Raw genomic sequence first — 21771 nt, 5'->3', positions numbered from 1 at the left:
TTTGTTTGAGTATTCCACATTAGAAATATGTGGGAATATTTCATAATTAGGAATTATTCACGAAATAAACTATTTTTTACGCTACTTTCTTCTTCAACAACTCAAAACCCTAGTTCTTGTCGTTGTTGATCGTCGGGCAAAGATTCCCGCAACTTCACGGAGGAATTGATCCTAGTTCTTATCGTGTGCGATCGACGGGCAAACGTTCCCGCGACCTCACGGAGAAATTTGTGCGAGGTTAAAGATTGCATCCTTAACAGAGGGAGTATATTATTGTCATTCATCACATTTTGAATTCTACCCAAATAAAAACTAAAGTGGCAACATAGTGATATAATTATGTGGATTGGCGTTAAAATATACAAATTGTTACATGAATCTTGAAATGTGTAAATATATATACGAACTTCGCAACCTTATTATATTAGTAGTATAAAGATTTGCCCAAATTAATTTTGATATAAAATCTAGTACTACTAAGTTAGTGAAGAAAAATCAACCATAATTGTATTTTAATTGCAATGATAGAGTAAAAAAAAAGTAGAAACAAATAAAAAAAGGGTAGTTTGGTCATTTGGAGTTGAGTTTAAATTAAAAACTAAGAGAAAGTGGTTCAGAAAGCACTAATGGCGGTACGAGCTTGCCTATGTGAGAGAGAGATACTGTGGGATATTCTCTTCACGGAAGCAGATATATCAGTTCCATAAATCCAGTAAACACAGCCAGCAGCAAACATCACAAATAAACACGAATCTCTTTGTTGTATTTCCTTTTTCTTTTTATTTTTTGGTACCAAAGAAAAGGGACAATCTACTCCATGTTTAGAAGTAAGAATGGATTGATGGAGGGGATTTGGAGGGTGTCTTACTGGCCTCTCTAAATTCCCCTACACTGTTTCTCTTGTTTTCTCTGATTTTTTAGTTAGCAATTCGTAGTTATTTGCAAAATAAGTAGACAAGATTAGTGGAGAAAGTAGGAGAAGTTCTTTGCTTGAAATTGGAGCTGTGGCCTTAGTTTTTGTTGATCAGGGAATAATGGTGATGGAGGTTTCTTGATTGGAAGCTGACATCAGGTATACCTTTTTTTGTGTCTGTGTATTGGAGATTCTAGTCTTGTTGTATTTTTTGTGTTATCATGTTTCTTATCTATGGTTGAGTAGTTAGAATGTTTTTTTTTTGAGTTTTTTTTTATCTTATTTGTTCAAAATTAAGTGATTTCAGTATGACTTCTCGAGGTTGCATTTGGAGGATGGAATTTGAACTATTTGATTTTAATCTGCAGCCGAGTAGTATAAAAATTCCAGTTTTAGTGCTTGCCTACCTCATAAAGAATTTAGGGGGAAAACAAAAGGAATAAAGAAAAAAGTTTACTTTGTATGAACAGTTCACCTCGTGGAAGAAAACACCAGCAACAGATGATGATATATAATCAAGATTTCTTATAACGTAATCGTATTGAATTGGTATATCCATTGCTGAAATCATTGATGTTACTGATACACGTTAGAAGTATTTATTCATATTGGGACTTTTCTGTTTCATGTTGCTTGCTTGAACTGTCAATGTTGACAATCTGGTTGTATTTGAACTTTTGTTGTTTAAAATTTTCTGTTAGTATCAAATACAGTGGTATTTCAGATGAAATTAAATGAATTTTTAGCAATGCAACAGTTGATCAATTACAGTGGTATTATAAGATCATTAACCCTTTTGTGGCTACCAATGCTGGTAGGAAAATGTAAATGTAAAAAGAAAATGATTGAAATATTTTTGGAAACCTAACTTTTGGATTATCTCATATGTTATACTTATGCCTACTCCCTTACTCTTTAGCTTATGATGATTATTGTTGTTGTGTGTTAGCATCTTGTGATGCTAGAAAAAAACATTTCTTCATATTTTGTTTACTTAATCTTTTTTATGATGTTCTTTATTGTCTTCGTATTGATTCATAGATCATACCAAACTTGAAAGAAAGTGTACTTGAAAAATGTTCATATGAGAAGAATATTTTATGTTAGTATACATATTTGTTGTATATGTATATTGCTTTGTTTTTTTTTATCTAACTGAAATGGGTTGAATTTCTGCAGGTTTCTTGGTGATACTGATTAAGAGGCAAGCCTTCCTTGTCTTTCGTAGTCATAGTTATCCTCGGCCAAAGTTGAAAACCAAAAGAAATATAGGGCGTGGACAACAAGATTTCAAGCAAGGACTATCTCCTAGTTTAGTTGGATCACTCTTCCACGTCATTTGGCATCAAGTGATGCTATAACTGGGCGAACTGGAAGGGGGTGGATCTTATTTGGTTTCCCAATCTCTACTTGGCAATATAGGTGATCTTGTGGAGGAGTGTGTTTAATTTGATCACCATCCTTAATGCCGGTAAAAAATTATCGCTTAGTCTCAAGACAAGTGATTTGGAATTCGTTACCGAGTGCGCTCTTCAATCCTTCCACAATTTCAACCCACTAAATTTGTTGGTGAAACTTTGCATCCACTCTTAGGGCAAATCTTCTTTGGCATTCCGGAGTCTTAGAACTCCATCCATCCCTATTTTATAGGGGCAAATCTCCTTTGGCATTTGGAGTGTTTCCACTCCTTTTATCCCACCATAATCTTCCCTTCATTGGGCAAATCTCCTTTGGCATATTATCTCCTCTACCGGAGGTAATTTTATCTATATATACATAAATTAGAGGCATTGTAGTTTCTATCGAGCTAGGCTTCTAATCCCTGTTTAAAGATCACTTCGTCTGCAAAAGGTTACCGGTTGGAACTTGATCTTATACAGTTGCAAAGTAATTTAATCGGTAAGATTATCTTTTACTTTATCTTATTGCATCATTTGTTTCCTTCAAATAAATAAAATTTTGTAAGATATGCAATGTGGAGTGTCTTGGTTTGTTATTGTTTGTGAGGCTTTGTTGAGGTAATTCGAGTACTGCAACGTAGCTAAAAGAATAATGTTAGATATTGGAGCTATAGTGTATAATATGCAAGATAAGTTTTTCCCATGAGGAGTGCATTTTAAAGGGTAAGATTTTGATAAGTGGATACTGGATAGTGGTTTGATTCAAGCGTGAGACGTTATCTTGCTTGATTTGACATTTTTTATTATGATAAGTTACTAACATGCTCCTAATACCAAATCTATTCAAAAATAAAAAATGACCCTGTAAACTAGTAAAAATGTGTAAACTATTAATAAGGCTTGGCCTACTTGACCGACAAATTTAGTCGGAGTTGTTCATTATGCACATGCAAAGTTGAACTTTTTATGAAGTAATCTCAATTGATTTTGGAAACGAATAAGTGTAATTTGGGTATGGATGGGAAGTTGTCATCATCAGTTCTGCGATGGTACCGGCCTTTCGGTTATGTTAGTTGATAGTTAACTCAATTATTTGTTGCTCCAGGAGTTGGCATAATGGATTCGCTACGCAGCGATTTCGACAGCTTCAGTGAGAGCAGCGGTTCGGAGGATCAGGAGGACATTGAATTTCTGTATGGTCCTCAAGCCTGCAACATTTTCTCATCGCTTGAAGAATCCATCCAAAAGATAGACGATCTTCTCATGTTCGAGAGAGGGTTCTTGAATGGGGACGTAGTTTGCTTGGTTTCAGATCCATTAGGACAAATGGGAAAGGTTGTCAATGTGGACATGATTGTGGATTTGGAAAATATGCTTGGTACTAAAACTCAAAACGTCGATTCGAGGCATCTTCAGAAGATACAGTCGGTTTCTGTTGGGGACTGTGTGATATACGGTCCGTGGCTTGGGAAAGTGGAAAAGGTTGTCGATCGTGTTTCCATCCTGTTTGACGATGGTACAAAGTGTCAGCTGAACGCCGAGGGTCCTGAGAGGATCGTTGCTCTATCTCAAGATTTCAGTGAAGATCTGCCGTATCCATTTTATCCTGGTCAAAGAGTTCAGGTTGAGTCATCTGTTCCAAGATCCACTCGCTGGTTGTGTGATATTAGAAAGAACAAACACGAGCAAGGCACCATCTGTGATGTGGATGCCGGGCTCGTGTATGTTGATTGGCTCTGTTGTGCCGTTTCAAGTGATGAGAAGGAACCTACTCCACCGTGTTTGCAGGATGTGAAGAACTTATCTGTGCTGCCTTGTGGTCAGACGAATTGGCAGCTCGGTGATTGGTGCGTTCTTCCGGTCGAGCAGAGCCTGCCGTATTCTTATGCATCAGAGCTGCTCAAAGGTCCGAAACAATCGGAAATGTTTGTTGGTAAAGGGGACACGAGAGCTAATTTCCAGAACATCGCTGTTATCGTGAAGACAAAGACTAAAGTCGATGTGCTTTGGCAGAATGGGACCCAATCGCTCGGTTTGGACTCGTGTCTGGTCTACCCTGTGAATATTGTTGACGCTCATGACTTTTGGCCTGACGTATTTGTGTTGGAGAAGGGAACAGTGGATGATGACTCTCAAGTTACCAGGCCCCAGAGATGGGGAGTCGTTAGAAGTGTGGATCCGAAGGAACGAACTGTGAAGGTGAGATGGTGCAAGTCCTCTCCGGATCGGATCGGCTCCAAGGAAGAACAAACAGAGGAGGTCGTGAGTGCTTATGAGTTGGTCGAACACCCCGACTACTGCTACAGCTTGGGTGAGGTAGTTTTTAGTGCCGAGAAGGGCATTCTTGATCTCTCAGACAGAGATTCTCCAGACCTGACAGTACCAAATGTGCACACGGGAGAAGGACAAGATTTGGGAGCCGTGGAAAACAATGTAGATCAGACAGTATATCTCAACAAGACATTCCTATCTCAGTTTGGGACTGTCGTTGGCCTCAAACACGAAGCTATACAAGTGCAATGGGGCACCGGTGCTGTTACTGAGGTATCCTTCTTTAATACTATCATGTTTGTTTTTATCGATTATTCCCATCTTGTTAAATGTTTTCCATTGTTTGCTCCAAATTCCTTCTGCTGAATATTCGAAATTTGTTATAGGTCGCACCATATGAGATCTATAGAGTTGACAAATGTGAAAGCGCAGCTTCTTCTGTGCTTGGTGACGAAACTGCTCAAACTCCGATTGAGGAACTTCCGCTGAAGAACCAAATTTCTGGCCAGAAGTCAAAGGTATGCCAAACTCTCCTTTGGTCTCATTCTGCTCTAACGGTCTCATTCTAGTGCTGACTAAACGGAAATTTATGCAGGATGTATTTGGTCTCGATGATGACACTGCAAAAAACCATGGCTCACATTCTATTTCTCAAGTTGTGCTGGGGGTTCTGACACGTGTGACGTCAAGCCTACTCGGGACTCTGGGTACGTCTCTGTATAGTGGATATAGATGCACATCAGAAGTTGGGGACGCCCCACACGAGGAGGAAGCACTCGAACTTTGCAGGTTGAACCTTGATGCCCAATTTCCAGCTGAGGATGATATGGAATCGCCTGAAAAGATGACTTCGCTGCAGACGACACGAGCTAACGATGATATCACTTTGCCCTCTGGCAGCGAGCGTTCTTGGTTGTTTAGGCGGTTTGACATGGTTAATGATTGCTCAGACCACCACTTTGCCAAAGAGTCTGGGATGAACCTGCAGTCTCCTCAGGTAACCATAAGAATCTCTTTTTATGTTATAATACCGATATGTTTTTGTCCTTCTCTGCCTCAGTGTTTTGGTATATTTCAGATGAAACGAAGCTGGTTAAAGAAGGTTCACCAAGAATGGAGCATTCTTGAGAAAGACATTCCTGGTGAGAATTTTACCTCGCCGTGATCTATATCTCTAGTATTCGGTATTAGAGCAGTTCCATTTAAATTCTAATAGTGAAGGAGCAGCAATGTTAGTTTTTGAATTGTTTTTTCATATTTGAATAAACGAAAATTTGAAAAAATGTGAACAGAAACGATCTATGTGCGTGTCTATGAGGAACGAATGCAGTTGCTCCGAGCTGCAATTGTAGGCTCTGATGGGACCCCATATCACGATGGATTGTTCTTTTTCGACATCTATCTTCCCCCGGAATATCCTAATGTGCCACCGGTGTGTAGGGTTCTCCAATAAATTTTTTAAACTAATCCAATGAAAGATTATGTGATGCTTATAAGCACAAGATATTGTAGATGGTTTACTACAATTCCGGTGGACTTCGCATCAATCCCAACCTGTATGAATCGGGAAAGGTCTGCCTCAGCCTCCTGAATACATGGACGGGATCCGAGAGTGAAGTTTGGAATCCATCATCCTCAACCATCCTTCAGCTCTTGCTCTCTCTCCAGGCCCTTGTCCTCAATGCAAAGCCTTATTTCAACGAGGCTGGATACGACTCACAGGTGGGGAAAGCCGAGGGTGAGAAGAACTCATTCAGCTACAACGAGAATGCATTTCTCGTCAGCTGCAGGTCGATGATGTTCCTACTACGCAGGCCTCCAAAGGTAAAACCATTTAACGAAGGCGTCGTTGATATAAAACAAGTTTTCATAGACTCAGGGGTCAGACTTGTAGTATCATTCTCGAAGTTAACTCTCGTTTTATCTGAAAAATGAACAGCATTTTGAAGCGCTTGTGGACGAGCACTTTAGAAGCCGGTGCAAGAATATTTTACTGGCCTGCAAGGCATACATGCGAGGTGCTCCAATAGGGAACCCATTTGAGTGTGGAAAAGCTGATGAGGAAGTTCAGAGAGGAAGCTCAACGGGCTTCAAGATATTGCTCGCAAAGCTCTACTCCAGGCTCGTCGAGACCTTCTCTGACAAGGGCATCGACACCTCTGATTTCTTGGACCAGGTTCCATGATAATCTACCTATACCTTGAAATTATGGTATGTTACTATTGCTGGTATATGATTGTGTGTGTTATGTAATGTAAATGTATATGTATGAGTGGGGTTGAATAAGTTCATTCTACATTATACAGACTACAGAAACTGAGACATAAGTTTGCTGATTGTAATATATATACTGCTGCGTATTGATCCATTGTGATTTGTGAAAATTATGAAATTGAATGAATATTTAGCTAAAATGAGACTCCATGTTCTTAGAATGAACTCGCCTCTAAGCCCGGAGGGCGAAGGGGTTCATGATGTTGTGGAGTGAGGAGAGAAGGACGAGGAAATAGGCTGTCGCGGCTATGAAGCTGGCAGCCATGGCTCCCTCCGATGACGTGATGGCAGATTTGAGGACTTTGTCCACAGATGGGCAGCCAACCATGACTTCTTGGATGTGAAAAAACAGCAATATGATCGTGTAGCCAGCCACTTGCATTAGCATTCACCATCTGCAGAAGATCACATATATTTTGCATTTTAAAGATGATATATAGAGTTTAATACTAGAATTTACCATCTATTCTAAGACTATTTATGTAGTATTTAAAATAATGGTAATTAAGCGACTAATTGTCTTTGCCATGACACATTGAAATTTTATTACAAGTTTATTAGTAGTATTATTTATTATTATTATTATTATTATTATTATTAATTTGTGTGTAGATATTCTCACCCATTATCTATTAAATATATAAAAAAAATCTTTATATCTATTTCAAAAATGCAACAAATCATTCATATACTATACCTTTGGTGGGTGTTTAGTTATGTTGTAATATTAACATTAATAAAAAATAAAAGTAACAATAATAATTGATAACCCAATATTAATATTGGTAATAATAGTAGTAGTAATATTAATGGTTATTGAAGTTGTATAAAAAATAAATAATAAATAATTAAATAGTAGTACAGTATTCTATAATTTAAAAATAGCCCTGGATATTTTAGGGAATAAGAATTCCAAAAAACTGCAAAACTTTCCTCATTTTCATAACTCGTAGTATTACTTTTTATTTAATTTTTATAAAACAAACACAATTATTTAAAAATAACTACCTTATTAAATAAATTAGTGTAACACTTGTAAAATGCACGCACTATTAATTTATTTTTATAAAAAAATTGTTCAAATTTAAAATAAAAAATTATTTACATGACATATTTATTTCATAAAATGAGATTATCAATGATTTCATATTTTCTCAAATTTTTATAATTAAATTATTACCAATATCATACATATGCAAATTAATTATAAAATATTAAATAATAAATATATTAGATTAATAAGATGCATATTAAAAACTTCCTACTTTATTCCGTGTTTTACTTTACTCTATCTTCAATTAGATTAGAGAAAAGATAAATATACATAAATTGTACATGTACATAATATCCTTTAAAATTTAAACTTAATTGAATTTAATTAAAAATTAGTTTTGTTATTTGTTATATTATTTTGTAGCAATAAGAAAGAAGTGACATAGAAATTTTATGTCAAATTGTAACATGATTTTGAGCTTGATTCGAATTAATTATACAATATTTAGTAAACAAATATATGTTTTCTTAAATATACAAATATTTAAGTTAAAATTTTAATTTTATTTGAAGTGTTTCAAAATGATTAGTATGAAATTTATTTTAGATCAATTAATGTTTATGAATCGATTTTCAATGTTAAATGTTAAAAAAGTTCGATTATGTACTCACAATTATGTACACTTATCACTACCCGATTAGAGAAAAGATAAATACTGTCACTTTAACTTACTGTGAGATAGAGAGAGTATATTTTTAATGTATTAAATAAAACTACATATAAAAACCATACTCATAATCATTAAATATAATAAAGATATTTAAAATTAAAATTTAATACATTACTAATATAGTATAATTATAAATTTTTATTAGTATAATAAGTTTATAAATGTACTAATAAATTTACTATAATTATAAATCTTTATCACGATAATTATCATAAATACGTCATTATATATTTAAATAAATACAATTTAATTAACCATGTTATCTTATTTTGTTTTTTATGCTTAAATAATATGAATATTGTCAATAAGGGGAGTGATCAATTGTTAACTCACTCTCTAGTTACTAACTACAACTAATTTAAAACTATAGGATTTTAGAAATCTAGTGGTCTAAAATTTGTTACGTGTAATTTTAGTTTTTATTAATTAAATCGAAAAAGATAAAAAGAACTATCAAATTAGAGTTTTGGATGAAAATGTCAATATAGTGTTTTGAAAATATAAACACAATGCTTTGAGAATGTCAACACGCTTTAAGAATGACATTCTAAATGTATTATATTGACATATTTTATATACTATGTTGACATTTGTTGCTCTACGAAAAAATGATTTTTTTTTTATTTTTTTTTTAAATTTTGACATCGGAACATATGCAAGTGAGATCTCACTAGAATTATTATGAAATTATCTTTAATTGATATATGTTGTGTGAAAATATAATTTAAATCGAGAAAGTTATATGCATTTATGAGTTAGGTGATATTTTTCAAAAAGTTAGTTACAACTAATTTATTGTAAATTAACCTTAATATTTTTTTATTTTTTTTGCAAATAGAAAAGAGAAAATAAGGAAATAGGATTAAATCCATATTATCAGATTACAAATCAGGAGTTGAATTACTCAAGGGTAAAATTCTACAAAACAAATAGGCCTAAAAATTTCATTTAAACCGTTAAATTTTCAATTAAAACGTACTTTATTCTAATCCTCGCATATATAATATCATCGCCTACATCAAATACAAATCGAACCTGGCATATGTAAATAATAAAGGTGTAGTTGTGATTTGTGAAGGCTCTGCATAAATTCAAAGCGACTCTATTCAAATCAGCTCTGAGACTCTGAGAGAAAGAGGGATGGGAGAGGACATTAGCATGGTAGAAGAAGAGGAAATAGCAGCAGCAGCAGCAGCTGTTAATGCCGCCGAAGAAGTAGTAGTAGAAGAAGAAGAAGACGATGACGGTCCTCCGCCTGGATTCCAGTTCATTCTCACTCTTCAGCCGCCGGATTACGACGACGAAGAGGAAGAGGATGGACCACCGCCTGGATTCAACTTCGTCGCCCCCAAACCCCCTCAATTACTCCCTTCTTCTGGTTAGGTCTAAATTAGGAGCTAAACTCATTTTCTTCAACAATTTACTTTATAGTCTTCTATTACCCCAGTCTCGTGTTACTCGACTACTTAAGTTTTCTTCTAAAAAAACAAAACAAAACAAAATAATAATAGCATCTTGCTGAGTAGAGTCATATTGTGGTTTACTCCAGTATAAACAACCTCTTTTCATGATCGTATCGTTGTTAGCCGTGTTTTAGGGATTTCATGAGCTAGTATTCTGCTTTGTAGATTTATAGCTTGGTTTAGTCGATTTTGGTGAACATTGAACAATTATACAACTTCTGGATTTGTTTGGAATTGATTTTAGTTAAAGATGCTATAGGCTTGTCCTTTTTATTCTTTTGGGGAAGGCGGATTGCGGTGTTGCCCTATCTCTGTGCAAGGATTGCTACATTCTGTATATCAATGTTATGGACGCTGCGTTAGATTGGCATGTGGCATTTGTTGACAATGTTTTTAAGCTTGCAAAATCTAGCAGTAGGAGGTAGGATAAGAAAGAACAGAAGGACACAGAGCTATAATTATTAATTTATCATTGGATACTTGGCTCTTTATCAACCAAGAAAAGGGGAAGAAAAAATTCTATGTCCATTTTTGTAGTTTTTGTTGTCAAAATCAATGAAATCAACTAGTTATATAACTTCTCCAGCAGTTATCTTTTTACATTGCATTGGCTTCAAGTAATAGCTGTGACACTTTTCTGCTATGTTTGATATAAGACCTTCTCTGTATCTCTCCCTTTGGACTTTTTAAAGCTTCACTAACGAATCCTCTTCATTTGTGATTATTTCATGTTAGCTTTGTTTGCTTACCTGAAATATCAGTCTAAGAAAAATTCATTCATTACATTCAGATATGACAAGCAGCAAACAAGACAACATGGATGAAGATGATGATGATGGGCCACCACCTGGATGGGAGTTTGGTAAACTTGTAAATGCATTGGAAAACACGACACCAAGCCCAACAGGTTGTAGTTTTTATTTACTATTTAATGGTTTTGGTTTGTGAATCATCTTGGTATCATTCTTCAGCTAGCGTAATTTAATTATCAGACTAGACTAGGTATTTCTAAGTTCAACTTACCACTCTTAAGTAATTTGATTAAATGTTGCTTTTCATATGAATAATGATTATTTAAATGATTGGGAAAATGAGAATTGCATGTCGGATGTTTTTGCTTGTGAAGTCTTTGTGTATAAACCTTACTCATTTTGTGGTTATATTCTTTCATATTCTTTCTATACTTTGTGTACCGTTCCTTAGATTTGTTACCCCAGACATCTCAGATGTAAAGGAGGAGAGCAATGAAGACTTAGATGAAGGTCCACCACCTGGATGGGAGTCAGTGCTGACGTGTCAGATGCCACAACCACAAACACCACCACTGCAGCCACCATCAACTGTGTCTTCCAGTGAGTTATGCCTTGGATTCTTTGTTTTCTATTTTGAGTGGCACATTAACTAATTTGTGATGCATTCTCTTCAAGAGGGTATAATGTCCAATTGTCCATATAATGAAATGCATATTATGTGTATTGTATATATTCAATCCATGAAAATTGTAATAATATAATAGCATTGTATTGTGCGTTTTCCTAGTCAGAAGAATGATTTCTTTTGAGTCAACTGGATCTGTCATCCTCAACAGATTTTCATGTTGGATTAGTGATGCAAATTAACATAATATGAATATGATACTCCGTACATAATATTAGTAATGCTGAATGATCCACAGCTAAAAAAAGTATGCTGAATGATCAGGGAATGTGATAACTGAAACACCCCTGAGTTAAGTTGAGAACTCAACTCTGCTATCACTTTACTGACAACAGAGCTGATGCCGCTGCTTAGTTGTACTAGTTTCAAGTTCCTCTCAGGCTTTCCTAAACAGACATAATTCATCAACACTAGTTTCGACTTTTCTTTCCTAGATCGCTGTTAAGTAATCTAGAGCAGCCACTAGACTCTTTGCTTTCGGACAATCATTCGAAACTCTCTCAACATGAACATAGCATTAATGTTTCTGGATATTTAACCTCCAGTGATAAAAGCTGGTGAAATTATGTAAATTACATAAGAAAAGATTTAAATATCTGAAATCATATGCATCAATGTGTCTGGAATCTTGATATTTAACCTCTGGTGATAGAAGCTGGAGAAATATGTAAATATTTGGTCATTTTTAATAGGAAGTGGCACACAATGTGTAACAGCTGCATATATGTTTGCTTGCTGAATAGTATCAGAGACAGCTAACTTGGAACATTTTAGATTGTGAGATGGGAAGCAAACCAAAAACTACAGAAATGGATGATGAAATGCATCAATCAGAATCAGAAAAGATCCCCACGCCAGGGCAGTCTTCGCCAGCTACACCTCCAACACAGCAGCTGCTGTTATCTGAACAGCCTTCTGGTATGTTTGTTGGATACCTTGCCGTGTAATAATTCTAATTTTCATGTTCAAATTTCTGTGTATTCAGTAATCTCTTCAATTTCATAGGACGAATTATTCTCTGACTACTATTTATAGAATAATGGTTCATGCCTTCTGTTCTGGGTCATTTCAAGTTCTGCTCTCTGTAATGAGGCAAAATGTACCGGTTTCCTATGGCTTGCTGTTTTTTAATTGAAATTATTTATGCTTCATTGAAAGTATTATGTGAGGAGTGCTAAATGAAGTTTATTTATTAGCTTTGACAGATTTTGTCCTTGCTCTGCTATTTAGATGCAGTAAACAAAGAAGAAGAAAACAAGAATGATGAGAAGAGACCAACACCTATGCCACAGCCTGCATCTCCTCTTCAACAGCTTCAGTCAAAGCCACACTCATTGACGCCAGTGCCTAAATCATCATCTTCTGGTGAGTACATTCATCACTGATTTCCTATTTCCAGGTATGCAATAATTGTAGTTCCTTTCTTAAGTTAGTGACTGCTAGTTGTGGTGAATACATATCTTGTTGAAAATGAGTCTGCATCTAAAACTTCCACATTAAGTAACCATTTTCTTTAAAGAAACTTGCAAGCTTAGTTTAGCTTCCTGTCAGTTTTGGATTCTCTGTTTAGTGTTAACTTTCGTTGAACTGAAGTTTGACCAAATATATACGAGCTTAAGTTGCAAAGTAAGGCTTATGTTCAAACAATTGATACAGATTTAATTTTTAGAATCTTGAAGCAAAGTGGATTCATTAGATCTGATATCATGATGGTCAAAATTTTACAATGGCTATTTTATTGTGTGAGCGTGAGAGAGAGAGAGAGAGAGAGAGAGAGAGAGAGAGAGAGGAGCTCTGACATTAGCATGTTCCGTCAAAGAACGCACACCATATTTTCTGCTTGGTTTTCACCTTTTGATACTTGTATTCACACTGGAAATGCTGTACTGAAGCAGAGAAAGCACAGCTAGTTTGTGGTACATGCCGAAAATTGTGTCTGTATCCACAAGGAGCAAAGTGGATTAGATGCCCAGGATGCCAGGAAGTCAATTTCGTCCTAGCAGGTAACATTCGCTTGATGCAAAAGACAGTCGCTTCCAGCCAAAGATTTGTCATGTCTAAGTAACTTGTTTATTATCCGCATTCCACATTCCACTGAAAAAGATGTCCTATGCCTGTTGGATGTTGAAATTTGCTCTTGATGGTTTTGATATCCTAACTATGTCGTCTGAGCCCTTGGACTGATGTCACCCAACCTTCTGCAGCCCATGAAGTTGGCCAAGTAAATTGCGGAGGCTGTGCAGTGCTCCTTATGTATCCACATGGAGCACCAGCAGTTCAATGCTCTTCCTGCCGTTTTGTGACTGAAATCGGGGTACGTATCTCTTTCTGTCTACAGGCCACATGATAAGATATAACCACCACCTGCATTCTGATATCGCTTAGACATAATCGTATAGAAGCTATAGGAGCGTTTTTGGGTGATTGACCTAGAACGATTGAGTTTTCAGATGGATTAGACTCAACTTGAACACCTCCAGCAGGGATAGCTTTTCAATATTTGATATCTCACCTAAATATGTAGGCACACAATAGGCGGCCTCCTCTTTCCATTCAGCAGGCGCAAGCTCGAGATCAGAGAAGACGACATCGTTCCACCGGAGTCCGGTAGCCTGTACAATCTTGAATTGTTAATCACACATACTAATTTTATTGTATATCTTGCAGCTATTAGTTTCCTTCCATTTCTTCTATCAATTTGGCGTAATATGCTAAAAGCTTCAAAACGTTGCATCAGTTCATTGTTAGCGTCTCATTTCGTATTTCATTCTATTTTTTGGATCTCGACTCGAGCTATGAAATACAAAACGTCTGGGCGTGAATGATAATACTAATATTTTAAGGGTTTTGTTTAACTTTTATTTTAGTTTTAATTAATTGTGCTGGTAAAAATCGGCCATTTTGTCTCAATCAAACTTAATTGTAATACTCTTGTCGTGTAGAAAGTTTATTTTGGAATGTTAAAGAAGACAGAAGGAAGTAGCAATAACTAAAAAGTAAATTTTTTATCTCAAATAATTATATAAATCTCAGTCATAATATTATCATATCTAATTTAGTAAACATTAGTGGTATAAAATAATCATGCCTAACGTACCTTTTAAAAAATTCGAAAATTAAAAATAGTAAGTTTCACTTAATTATCATATCTAAAATAATTATCATATCAAATTAAAAGGTGAAATTTAAAAGTTAATAATTGTTCGTATTTTATTGCCGTTGTAGAACTAAGCGATCTGGATTTATATATTTCAAAAAATACTTTAGAATATCAGTAAGAATAATATGGCATTTCGAGTCCAGCCCAATAAGAAGCCCAGCTAAATGAACAACTTAAAATGACCAAAATAACCTCTGCTTCTTCAATTCATTTTACAGTGCACAGAGTCGAAACACATTGATTTCCTTACCACCAAAAACAAAGAATTAATCACAGAGAATGATTCCAGAGCAATGGGCGCCTCTATGCAACTCTCAATGCATCCATAAATACGTTTCTCTCTTCCAAATCCCATGTAATTTCAATTGTTTACCTTTTTTTCTTTAAATAGTGTTGAATTTCTTTGTTTTGTGCTCCATGCAGATGTCGATTCCGGACGTCTAGGGTTATGATTTAGAAGCTTTTTGTGTGTGATTGATTTTCCTGGATTCTGTCTGATAATACTTTTAAATTGTTAGAATATTCTCGAATGATAATGAGTTTCCGTATGCCGATTCCATCAAAAAGATGGAAATATGTTTATGATTAACATTAGTTTTGAAGTTATGTTTATGAACTTCTGAGCAAATCTGTGTTTGAAGATTGTATTGTAACAGCAAGTTTTATGGAAAATGGGATTATTTTGGTTTGAATTTATATATGAGAGACAGCATTGCTGCTTGTGGCCTGTAGGAGAGTTTTGAGGTATTGAGGACCAATGTGCAGTAGGCCCAACGCGCATCAGTCAAACTTTGTGTCTTCAAAGAATATAGAGAGCGGGGGTTAATATTGTGTCATGAGAGTCATTCTACTTTGAAGCATAGAATGGATTTGGGAGTATTTTGCATGTGTATTTGAGATGACAGTAGTCAAACAAGTAATTATTGTGATGTTCCGCATCTCACGAAGGAGAATTAGTTATGAATGGTGCATGAGCCATTGTATTTTTCCCGATTTGCATGTATTGGTATTTCTAACTAGCAGTATATCAGTAGTCAATACTTGTGAATTACTATTAGAATATTCTCGAATGATGGAGGGATTCAGTTTGATACGAACAACATCCATTTCTCGCTGCATTCGTGCATCGCATTGCAATTGATAAATACCTAGTTATTATGAGTTTCTTTGTGGGGATTCCGTTCCCAGTAAAGACAGAAATTTGCTAATCATAATATTAGTTTTTAAACAAATATAATAACAATAATTTTTTTGTTAGGTTTTTGGAACCCCTGATCAAAGTGTTTGAGGGTGGAGGACTATTTTGTTTTGAATCTGTATAAAGGAGACAGCATTGCTGTTTGTGGGAGAGTTTTGAGGTATTTAGGGGTATTTCATACATGTATTTGATAGATATTTCTTGTAATGTAGTATAACCTCAAACTGGTAGTAATCATGATGGTCGTGAACCGTATATGCAGCAGCCTGGTAAGGAGAATCAGTTATGAATGGTGAATGATTTATTGTATTTTTCCCAATTTGACATTTACCCATGTTTCTAACCGTATCTTGGTTATAACGCCTTTATCCTTAGAGGCGTTTCAGTAGTCTTGTTTTGGCAGTTTTTATTGTAGTACTTTGTACGTATTTGTGAAAGAGACACATAACCACCTGGACGGCTGCCCCTAGAACGGTTGTGTCTTGTAATAGTTCTATTGGGATGAACATTTCGGGTATTGTCAGTTCTATCATATGCGATGATATAGGAAGTGTATGTGTGAGATATTATTGGTTTCAGGTATAAAAATAGGTAAAATGGATGGTTGTTTGCAAAAATTGACTCCTATAAGTAAGTCAATATACGTGACCTGTATCTGAGTATCCTGCTTTTTGTTGTTGGAATTTGTTCGTGTTTATCTGATTAATCACGTGCTGATTTCCTTTAGGGAGAGTATTCTACAAAGACCCTGTCCTCAAGGACAAGCAGTGGAGTGCGTATATTGATCGTTCCCCTGGTTCTGTCAGGTACGCGGAGATTCGTGCCACCTCAACTTCTTGAACACTTCCAGTTTTCTTGGTCGTGCCTAATTGCATTCTTGCTTTCAGGAATGCTTTCGTGCTTGCATAGCTGGCTGTAGTTACAAGGTAGGCAAGCTCACTTTGAAAGTAAACGGTCAAGATAAATATTTGACATAATGCTTCAACTATTGCTTTATTCTTTTGTCTTGCAGTTTGATATTCCTGCAGAGAAACTGGAACAAGTTCATGCAAGACCGCAGAAGCTTCCACCTGAAGAGAAACTGAGACCACCTGCTGCTGAGTCCAGACTCCCTCTCGTCTACGTTCCTTGTGGAGATGAGGTTCTGAACACTTCTGCGTAAGCATATAATCGGACAACAGACTTCAACAGAAATATCTCAACAGGGCCTCAGAACCCAGCATTGCATTTTTTTTCTGGGTATTTTTATGATGATGACAACTTTTAGTTCTAACTGCACTGAAATGAAGGGCAACTGTGTGCATTGTATGATTTTTTTTTACTAAAAAGCTTTACTCGTGGTGACTGGTTACAGTAAAAATTCGAAGTCACATAACAGCATTTGAGCACACTGTAAGTTGTATTGACTAAAATTACAACATTTATCACGGTTTAATTTAGGACGGCTATGAAACGAGGTCCAATAGTGTGTAATAAAACAAAAGAGGGGGTAGCTTTTGTTTGGAGGTGTTTTTTCCCGAAAAATAGAAGATATAAAGATTAATACTCTCATTCTACTAGCACTTTTCGTTTTGAATAGTAAATTAAGGTTTGAGTAGTTTGTGTAATTAAATTAGTATTCTAAATGTAATAAGAGAACACTTAATTAAATCTAGTATTTTAATTAAATACCTTAATTCTTAATTAAAATTTAAATAATGCAAGTAGTTTGTGACAAATCAAAAAAGAAAAATGGTAGTAGCATGATACAGGAAGTAGTTAATATTGGAAGCTACAAAAAAAGATGCATTCAATACAAAAGAGCAGATACTGTTGTTGAGTCTTGAATTTTCGTCTAATTTAGTTCTTACATTGAATCTATTTTTCAATGTAAGAGCTCAGCAAAATATTGAATATGTAAAACTCTGAATTTGATCTGGGATGATATGTTAGTGAGAAAAGAAATATGACTATTCAAAATCAAGGAAAAATAATTCATCCAAAATTCTTTCTCAAAAAATAATTAGCATCAAGAATTTCATACATAAGTAAACAGCCGAAAGCTTCAGAAAAGAATTATAACAAACAAATTCAAAAATCTTACACGCCTATTCAGACTTGTTCTTGTCCAACACTGACTGACTCCTCTTCATCCGGCTAAATGGCCCGACTGTTCGATCCATTATGTACATGTAGATGACCTGGCTCCATGACTGATACGAATCAAGATCCTCGTAAAACTGGGGTGCAATCTCCCTCACCTTGTGCAGCTTGCTCCCGGGGATTCTTGGGAAGTCATGATGCTCATTGTGGTAGCCGACGCTCCATGTCATGAGGTTGAGAGGGCCATAGTAAGAATACGTTTCTTGATCCGGATTGAACACGTAGTGCTCTGAGATGAAGTGTCCGGCCATGGGGTGCATCCCGCCTCCAACAAACGTGGACAGGATTAAATAACTGAAGGATTTCCAGCCGAAGAGGCAAACGATGGCAGCATCAAGGGCCAGTTGGATAGAGAAGTTAATAAACTCCCATATGCCGGGAGGTTTTGGCTTGAGAAATAGGGGCCGGAGAGCATAGAAGAATAGTTGGAGAACAACCCATATGGATTTTGAGACTGTGTTTCTCACAACCTTGGTTTCTGTGAGGCTTGGGACATCCATGTCAAGTTCGTCCACCCCTTGGTACCTATGGTGCTCGAGGTGGTACTTTTGGAAAGTGACGGACATGGGAACGCCAATGGGAAGGTTGGCGAAGATTCCTAGCCACCGGTTGTAGACAGGAGTCAAGAAGGCTAGGTTGTGACTAAGCTCGTGAATGGCCAAGAAGAGATTGTGGTTGAGGAAAGAGCCGAAGAAATATGCCACTATAAGTATCTTCACCCAAGATGCGTTGTGCAAGAAAGTCGCAGTCCATAGCTGAAGCAACACGACTGCAGCAATCTGCAATGAAGGATACAAGGTAAAGCTTTATTCAATCTAATTACTCATACCTTTTCCGAAGCATTCTGTGCATTGCGATATTTAAGACACGATAAATGCTAAATAAGTTCATGTTTAGCACAATCATCCAATTCCCAATCCCAAAACAGCAACCCTCGACTCTACTGGTCATCCATACAGATGCAAAATTGGAAAACCAAAACAGGGGATTTTCGACACAATGATCTTCTTGTCTTACTCTAAACAGAAAAGGGAGAGACTCCTATACAAAATACTAATGATACTCCTCAAACAATATAATACTTAGATTCTAATGTTACAGTAAACTAGCAGAAGAATCTCAGAAAACTTCTCAATATTAGGAGGCAAAGATTTTTGAAACTCTGATCAAATAAGAAGACTAAATCCACATTACAAATGAAATCCATTATCCCTAGTTAAGTTTTTACAGAGTTAAATATCTTTATCTTCAATTAGTAATTTTCCTCTTGCAGTGAATGGCTTAATCCCCCATCAAAGATCACTTCTAACAAAAACCCTAGCATTGATCATAAAATGGCAACAAAACAGCTAAAAACTTTCCATGAATTCAGGATTGAATCACAAAATTAAATGCACCAAAATCAGAATGCAGCAGAAAACAAACACAAAATGAGTTTCAGCACAGATCTCGTATGAATTCTGGAAATAAAAACCTACATTGCAAAACGTGAAATGCATAAACATACCTTAAGGAAAGCGAAGGGGTCAGGGCCGAATAATTGCTTGATTTGAGGGTATTGAGAGAGGATCTGCCTCCTGCGGGAAGCGTGAGGCTCGTCAGTGTAGGACCAGAAAAAGTCAGTAGCCATTGCTCCCTCTTTCCCTTCAAATCCCATTCCTTCTCTTCTCTCTGTCTCTCCCTCAGATTGCAGCCTAGTTTTGTTTCTCTTATTTTGAATGCACGAGCACGTTTTGACGTTATTGCCCTGCTAGATTTTGATTCCCTTTTCAAATTGGATGCATATGATTTTAATAAATATGAAAAGGAAGTATACTATATATAGCCAAGTACCATGAATTGTTTTGTTTTACAATAAGTTCACGCTTTTCCTTATTACTACTACATGATCCGTCCCTTATTTGACACTTTCCTTTTTATTACCTCTAGTCTCGTCACACTTTTATTTTCATACTCCATTTGTTCAGTATTATTAATTGTATTTGAATTCGGCATGCATTTCAAAAAAAGTTACTTATTACGTCCTTGAAAATTTGTGGAAGAAAGAAAGTGGAATATGAGACCTATTTTATGATATTGCTAGTAAAATGTGGATAAAATGAATTAGTGGAATACAAGGTCTATCTACTATTTATAATAAAAGTGAACCAAGACTTCTAACCGCAAAAAGACTAAAATGGTAAACTGGGATTCCTAATGGCGGATGGAGAAAGTATTAGATTTAAAAAATTGACGTTTAGTTATTTAAATATACTAAAAATAAAATAGGAGAGACAACTGAGTAAGTTTAGTTAAAGGTGTTGATGTTTACCAAAAAAATATGACATTTATCTTAGAACGTTCCAAAATGAAATATGAATCATCTGACGAAGAGATTATTTTTAGTAGTAATATTATATGTAGTCAATTTTAAACTTTAAATTCTAAATTATTGAGTTTAAGTGAACTAATTCTGAACAATTGTGTTTTATAATCAATAGTAAGTGGACTATAATAAAACTCGCAAAAATATTTAAAAGATTTATTTTTAGTAGAAGAAAGATGATTTCGTTCATCAAATGTCAGCTTGGATTTTAAAGATTTATATTTAAAATAAGGTAGAAAATGAGACGTTGTTTTGACAATGAAAATAAAAATATGCCGTCTCTCGTTCGATGGAAATACAGTACTACTATTAATTTATTTTATCTTAAGTTTAAATAATAGTCTTTGGATGTCAATATAAATTACAGTACGACTTAATTTTCCTTTTCGATCATCGATTTGTTTCTTTTAAAATTACTTTGTTACTCGCATATTTTTAAATAATACAACAGTAGTACGTATCATTCAAAGCACCAACAACACAACATTACATGTACAAAACTAGTATAAAAAAAACGAAGAAATCCACAAAAAAAACAAAGAACTCCTCCGATGACTGAGAAATTGGCGGAAAGAGACTCAAGATTGTGATCGTGAAAAGATGGAGGAGAGAGAGTGAGCCAATCCGGTGACGATCGCCGCCGTCACTCTCCCCCTCCTCGGAATCGGACGCCGGTACTCCTCCTTCTTCCTCCTCCTCCTCACTGAGTATATCATCCTCAAATTGCCTGATCCTTCCATTTTCGTACCACCACTTTTTTTTTATTTCTTCCAAAAAATTTAGTAGGAGTATTTCGTTTTGATTGTTATTTATAGTAGTGGAATTCCTGGGCTGAAAATGGAATAGCACAAAATTCACGTGGGCTAATTAATGGTGAAGGCCCAAGGCGGCTTGGCTTTTGTGTCACCATCTTTTTTGATAAAATAAAGCATTACTTACATATGGAGTATTAAATTTCAGTACACTGAATTAGGACTTTTATTTGCCTAGATTCAATGCATGGATAACTATCTCATTATAGCGTTAGAGTGTCCACTATAAGCGGACACCCCAATAGCCCCACCCCACTTTTTATCCATAGCCTCAGTTTTTTTGTTTATAGCCCCAAAATTTTGTTTCCGCCACTATGGTGGACACTTCCAATAGCCCCCAAATTTTATAATCAGTTTTCATTTTAAAATGTTTTTAATTTTAATCAGGTATAATTAAAATCATCGCAGTGTAAATAATTAGAAAACGAGGTAATTGAGGCCGAATATTCGTTGTATTGCAAACGGGTAAAATTATACAATGAATATCCGCTGAAAAGGTAGGGCATTGGAGAAGACCTCCACGACTGAGATGGAGGAAGGTTTGGACTCGATGCCCACGGCGGGGGAGATTGATTCCAAATCCAAGGCTGGGACGAAGCCCCGCCAAGCCCG

General features: G+C 35.8%; 3 protein-coding genes and 1 long non-coding RNA gene across 10 annotated transcripts; 3 read left to right on the top strand and 1 right to left on the bottom strand.

Annotated features, from left to right (window-relative positions):
* The first annotated feature begins 633 nt into the window (after positions 1–633).
* Positions 634–7443, top strand: LOC121804545 (probable ubiquitin-conjugating enzyme E2 24). Of its 4 annotated transcripts, XM_042204133.1 has the most exons (11): positions 634–1072; positions 2093–2812; positions 3419–3936; positions 4102–4857; positions 4971–5102; positions 5180–5581; positions 5663–5726; positions 5877–6016; positions 6097–6408; positions 6524–6760; positions 7018–7443. In XM_042204133.1, exons 3-11 carry the CDS (start codon positions 3430–3432, stop codon positions 7057–7059), a joined length of 2592 nt encoding a protein of 863 aa, XP_042060067.1. In that variant the 5' UTR covers positions 634–1072; positions 2093–2812; positions 3419–3429; the 3' UTR covers positions 7060–7443. The 4 variants fall into 4 exon arrangements, with proteins under 4 accessions (XP_042060067.1, XP_042060063.1, XP_042060065.1 ...); XM_042204129.1 differs by having other exon boundaries at positions 3419–4857; XM_042204131.1 differs by having other exon boundaries at positions 3419–4857; positions 6524–6795.
* A 2167-nt stretch (positions 7444–9610) lies between these two features.
* Positions 9611–14218, top strand: LOC121803038 (proline-rich receptor-like protein kinase PERK10). Of its 4 annotated transcripts, none has more exons than XM_042202749.1 (8): positions 9611–9960; positions 10836–10952; positions 11272–11397; positions 12257–12400; positions 12713–12847; positions 13375–13485; positions 13687–13796; positions 14007–14218. In XM_042202749.1, exons 1-8 carry the CDS (start codon positions 9723–9725, stop codon positions 14091–14093), a joined length of 1068 nt encoding a protein of 355 aa, XP_042058683.1. In that variant the 5' UTR covers positions 9611–9722; the 3' UTR covers positions 14094–14218. The 4 variants fall into 4 exon arrangements, with proteins under 4 accessions (XP_042058683.1, XP_042058682.1, XP_042058681.1 ...); XM_042202748.1 differs by having other exon boundaries at positions 11263–11397; positions 13378–13485; XM_042202747.1 differs by having other exon boundaries at positions 11263–11397.
* A 439-nt stretch (positions 14219–14657) lies between these two features.
* LOC121803461 lies at positions 14658–17201 on the top strand. The gene is made up of 4 exons (XR_006051011.1): positions 14658–14997; positions 16568–16646; positions 16728–16766; positions 16853–17201. It is a non-coding gene; the product is annotated as an uncharacterized LOC121803461 (long non-coding RNA).
* A 612-nt stretch (positions 17202–17813) lies between these two features.
* Positions 17814–19751, bottom strand: LOC121802495 (sphingolipid delta(4)-desaturase DES1-like). Its single transcript, XM_042202173.1, has 2 exons — positions 19490–19751; positions 17814–18761 (listed from the first exon to the last, which is right to left on the bottom strand). Exons 1-2 carry the CDS (start codon positions 19637–19639, stop codon positions 17928–17930), a joined length of 984 nt encoding a protein of 327 aa, XP_042058107.1. The 5' UTR covers positions 19640–19751; the 3' UTR covers positions 17814–17927.
* Between the last annotated feature and the right edge of the window lie 2020 nt (positions 19752–21771).

The sequence above is a fragment of the Salvia splendens genome, chromosome 5 (assembly GCF_004379255.2).
Source record: "Salvia splendens isolate huo1 chromosome 5, SspV2, whole genome shotgun sequence".
NCBI classification, from domain to species: domain Eukaryota; kingdom Viridiplantae; phylum Streptophyta; class Magnoliopsida; order Lamiales; family Lamiaceae; genus Salvia; species Salvia splendens.
This window is presented reverse-complemented; position numbering and strand designations above follow the sequence as displayed.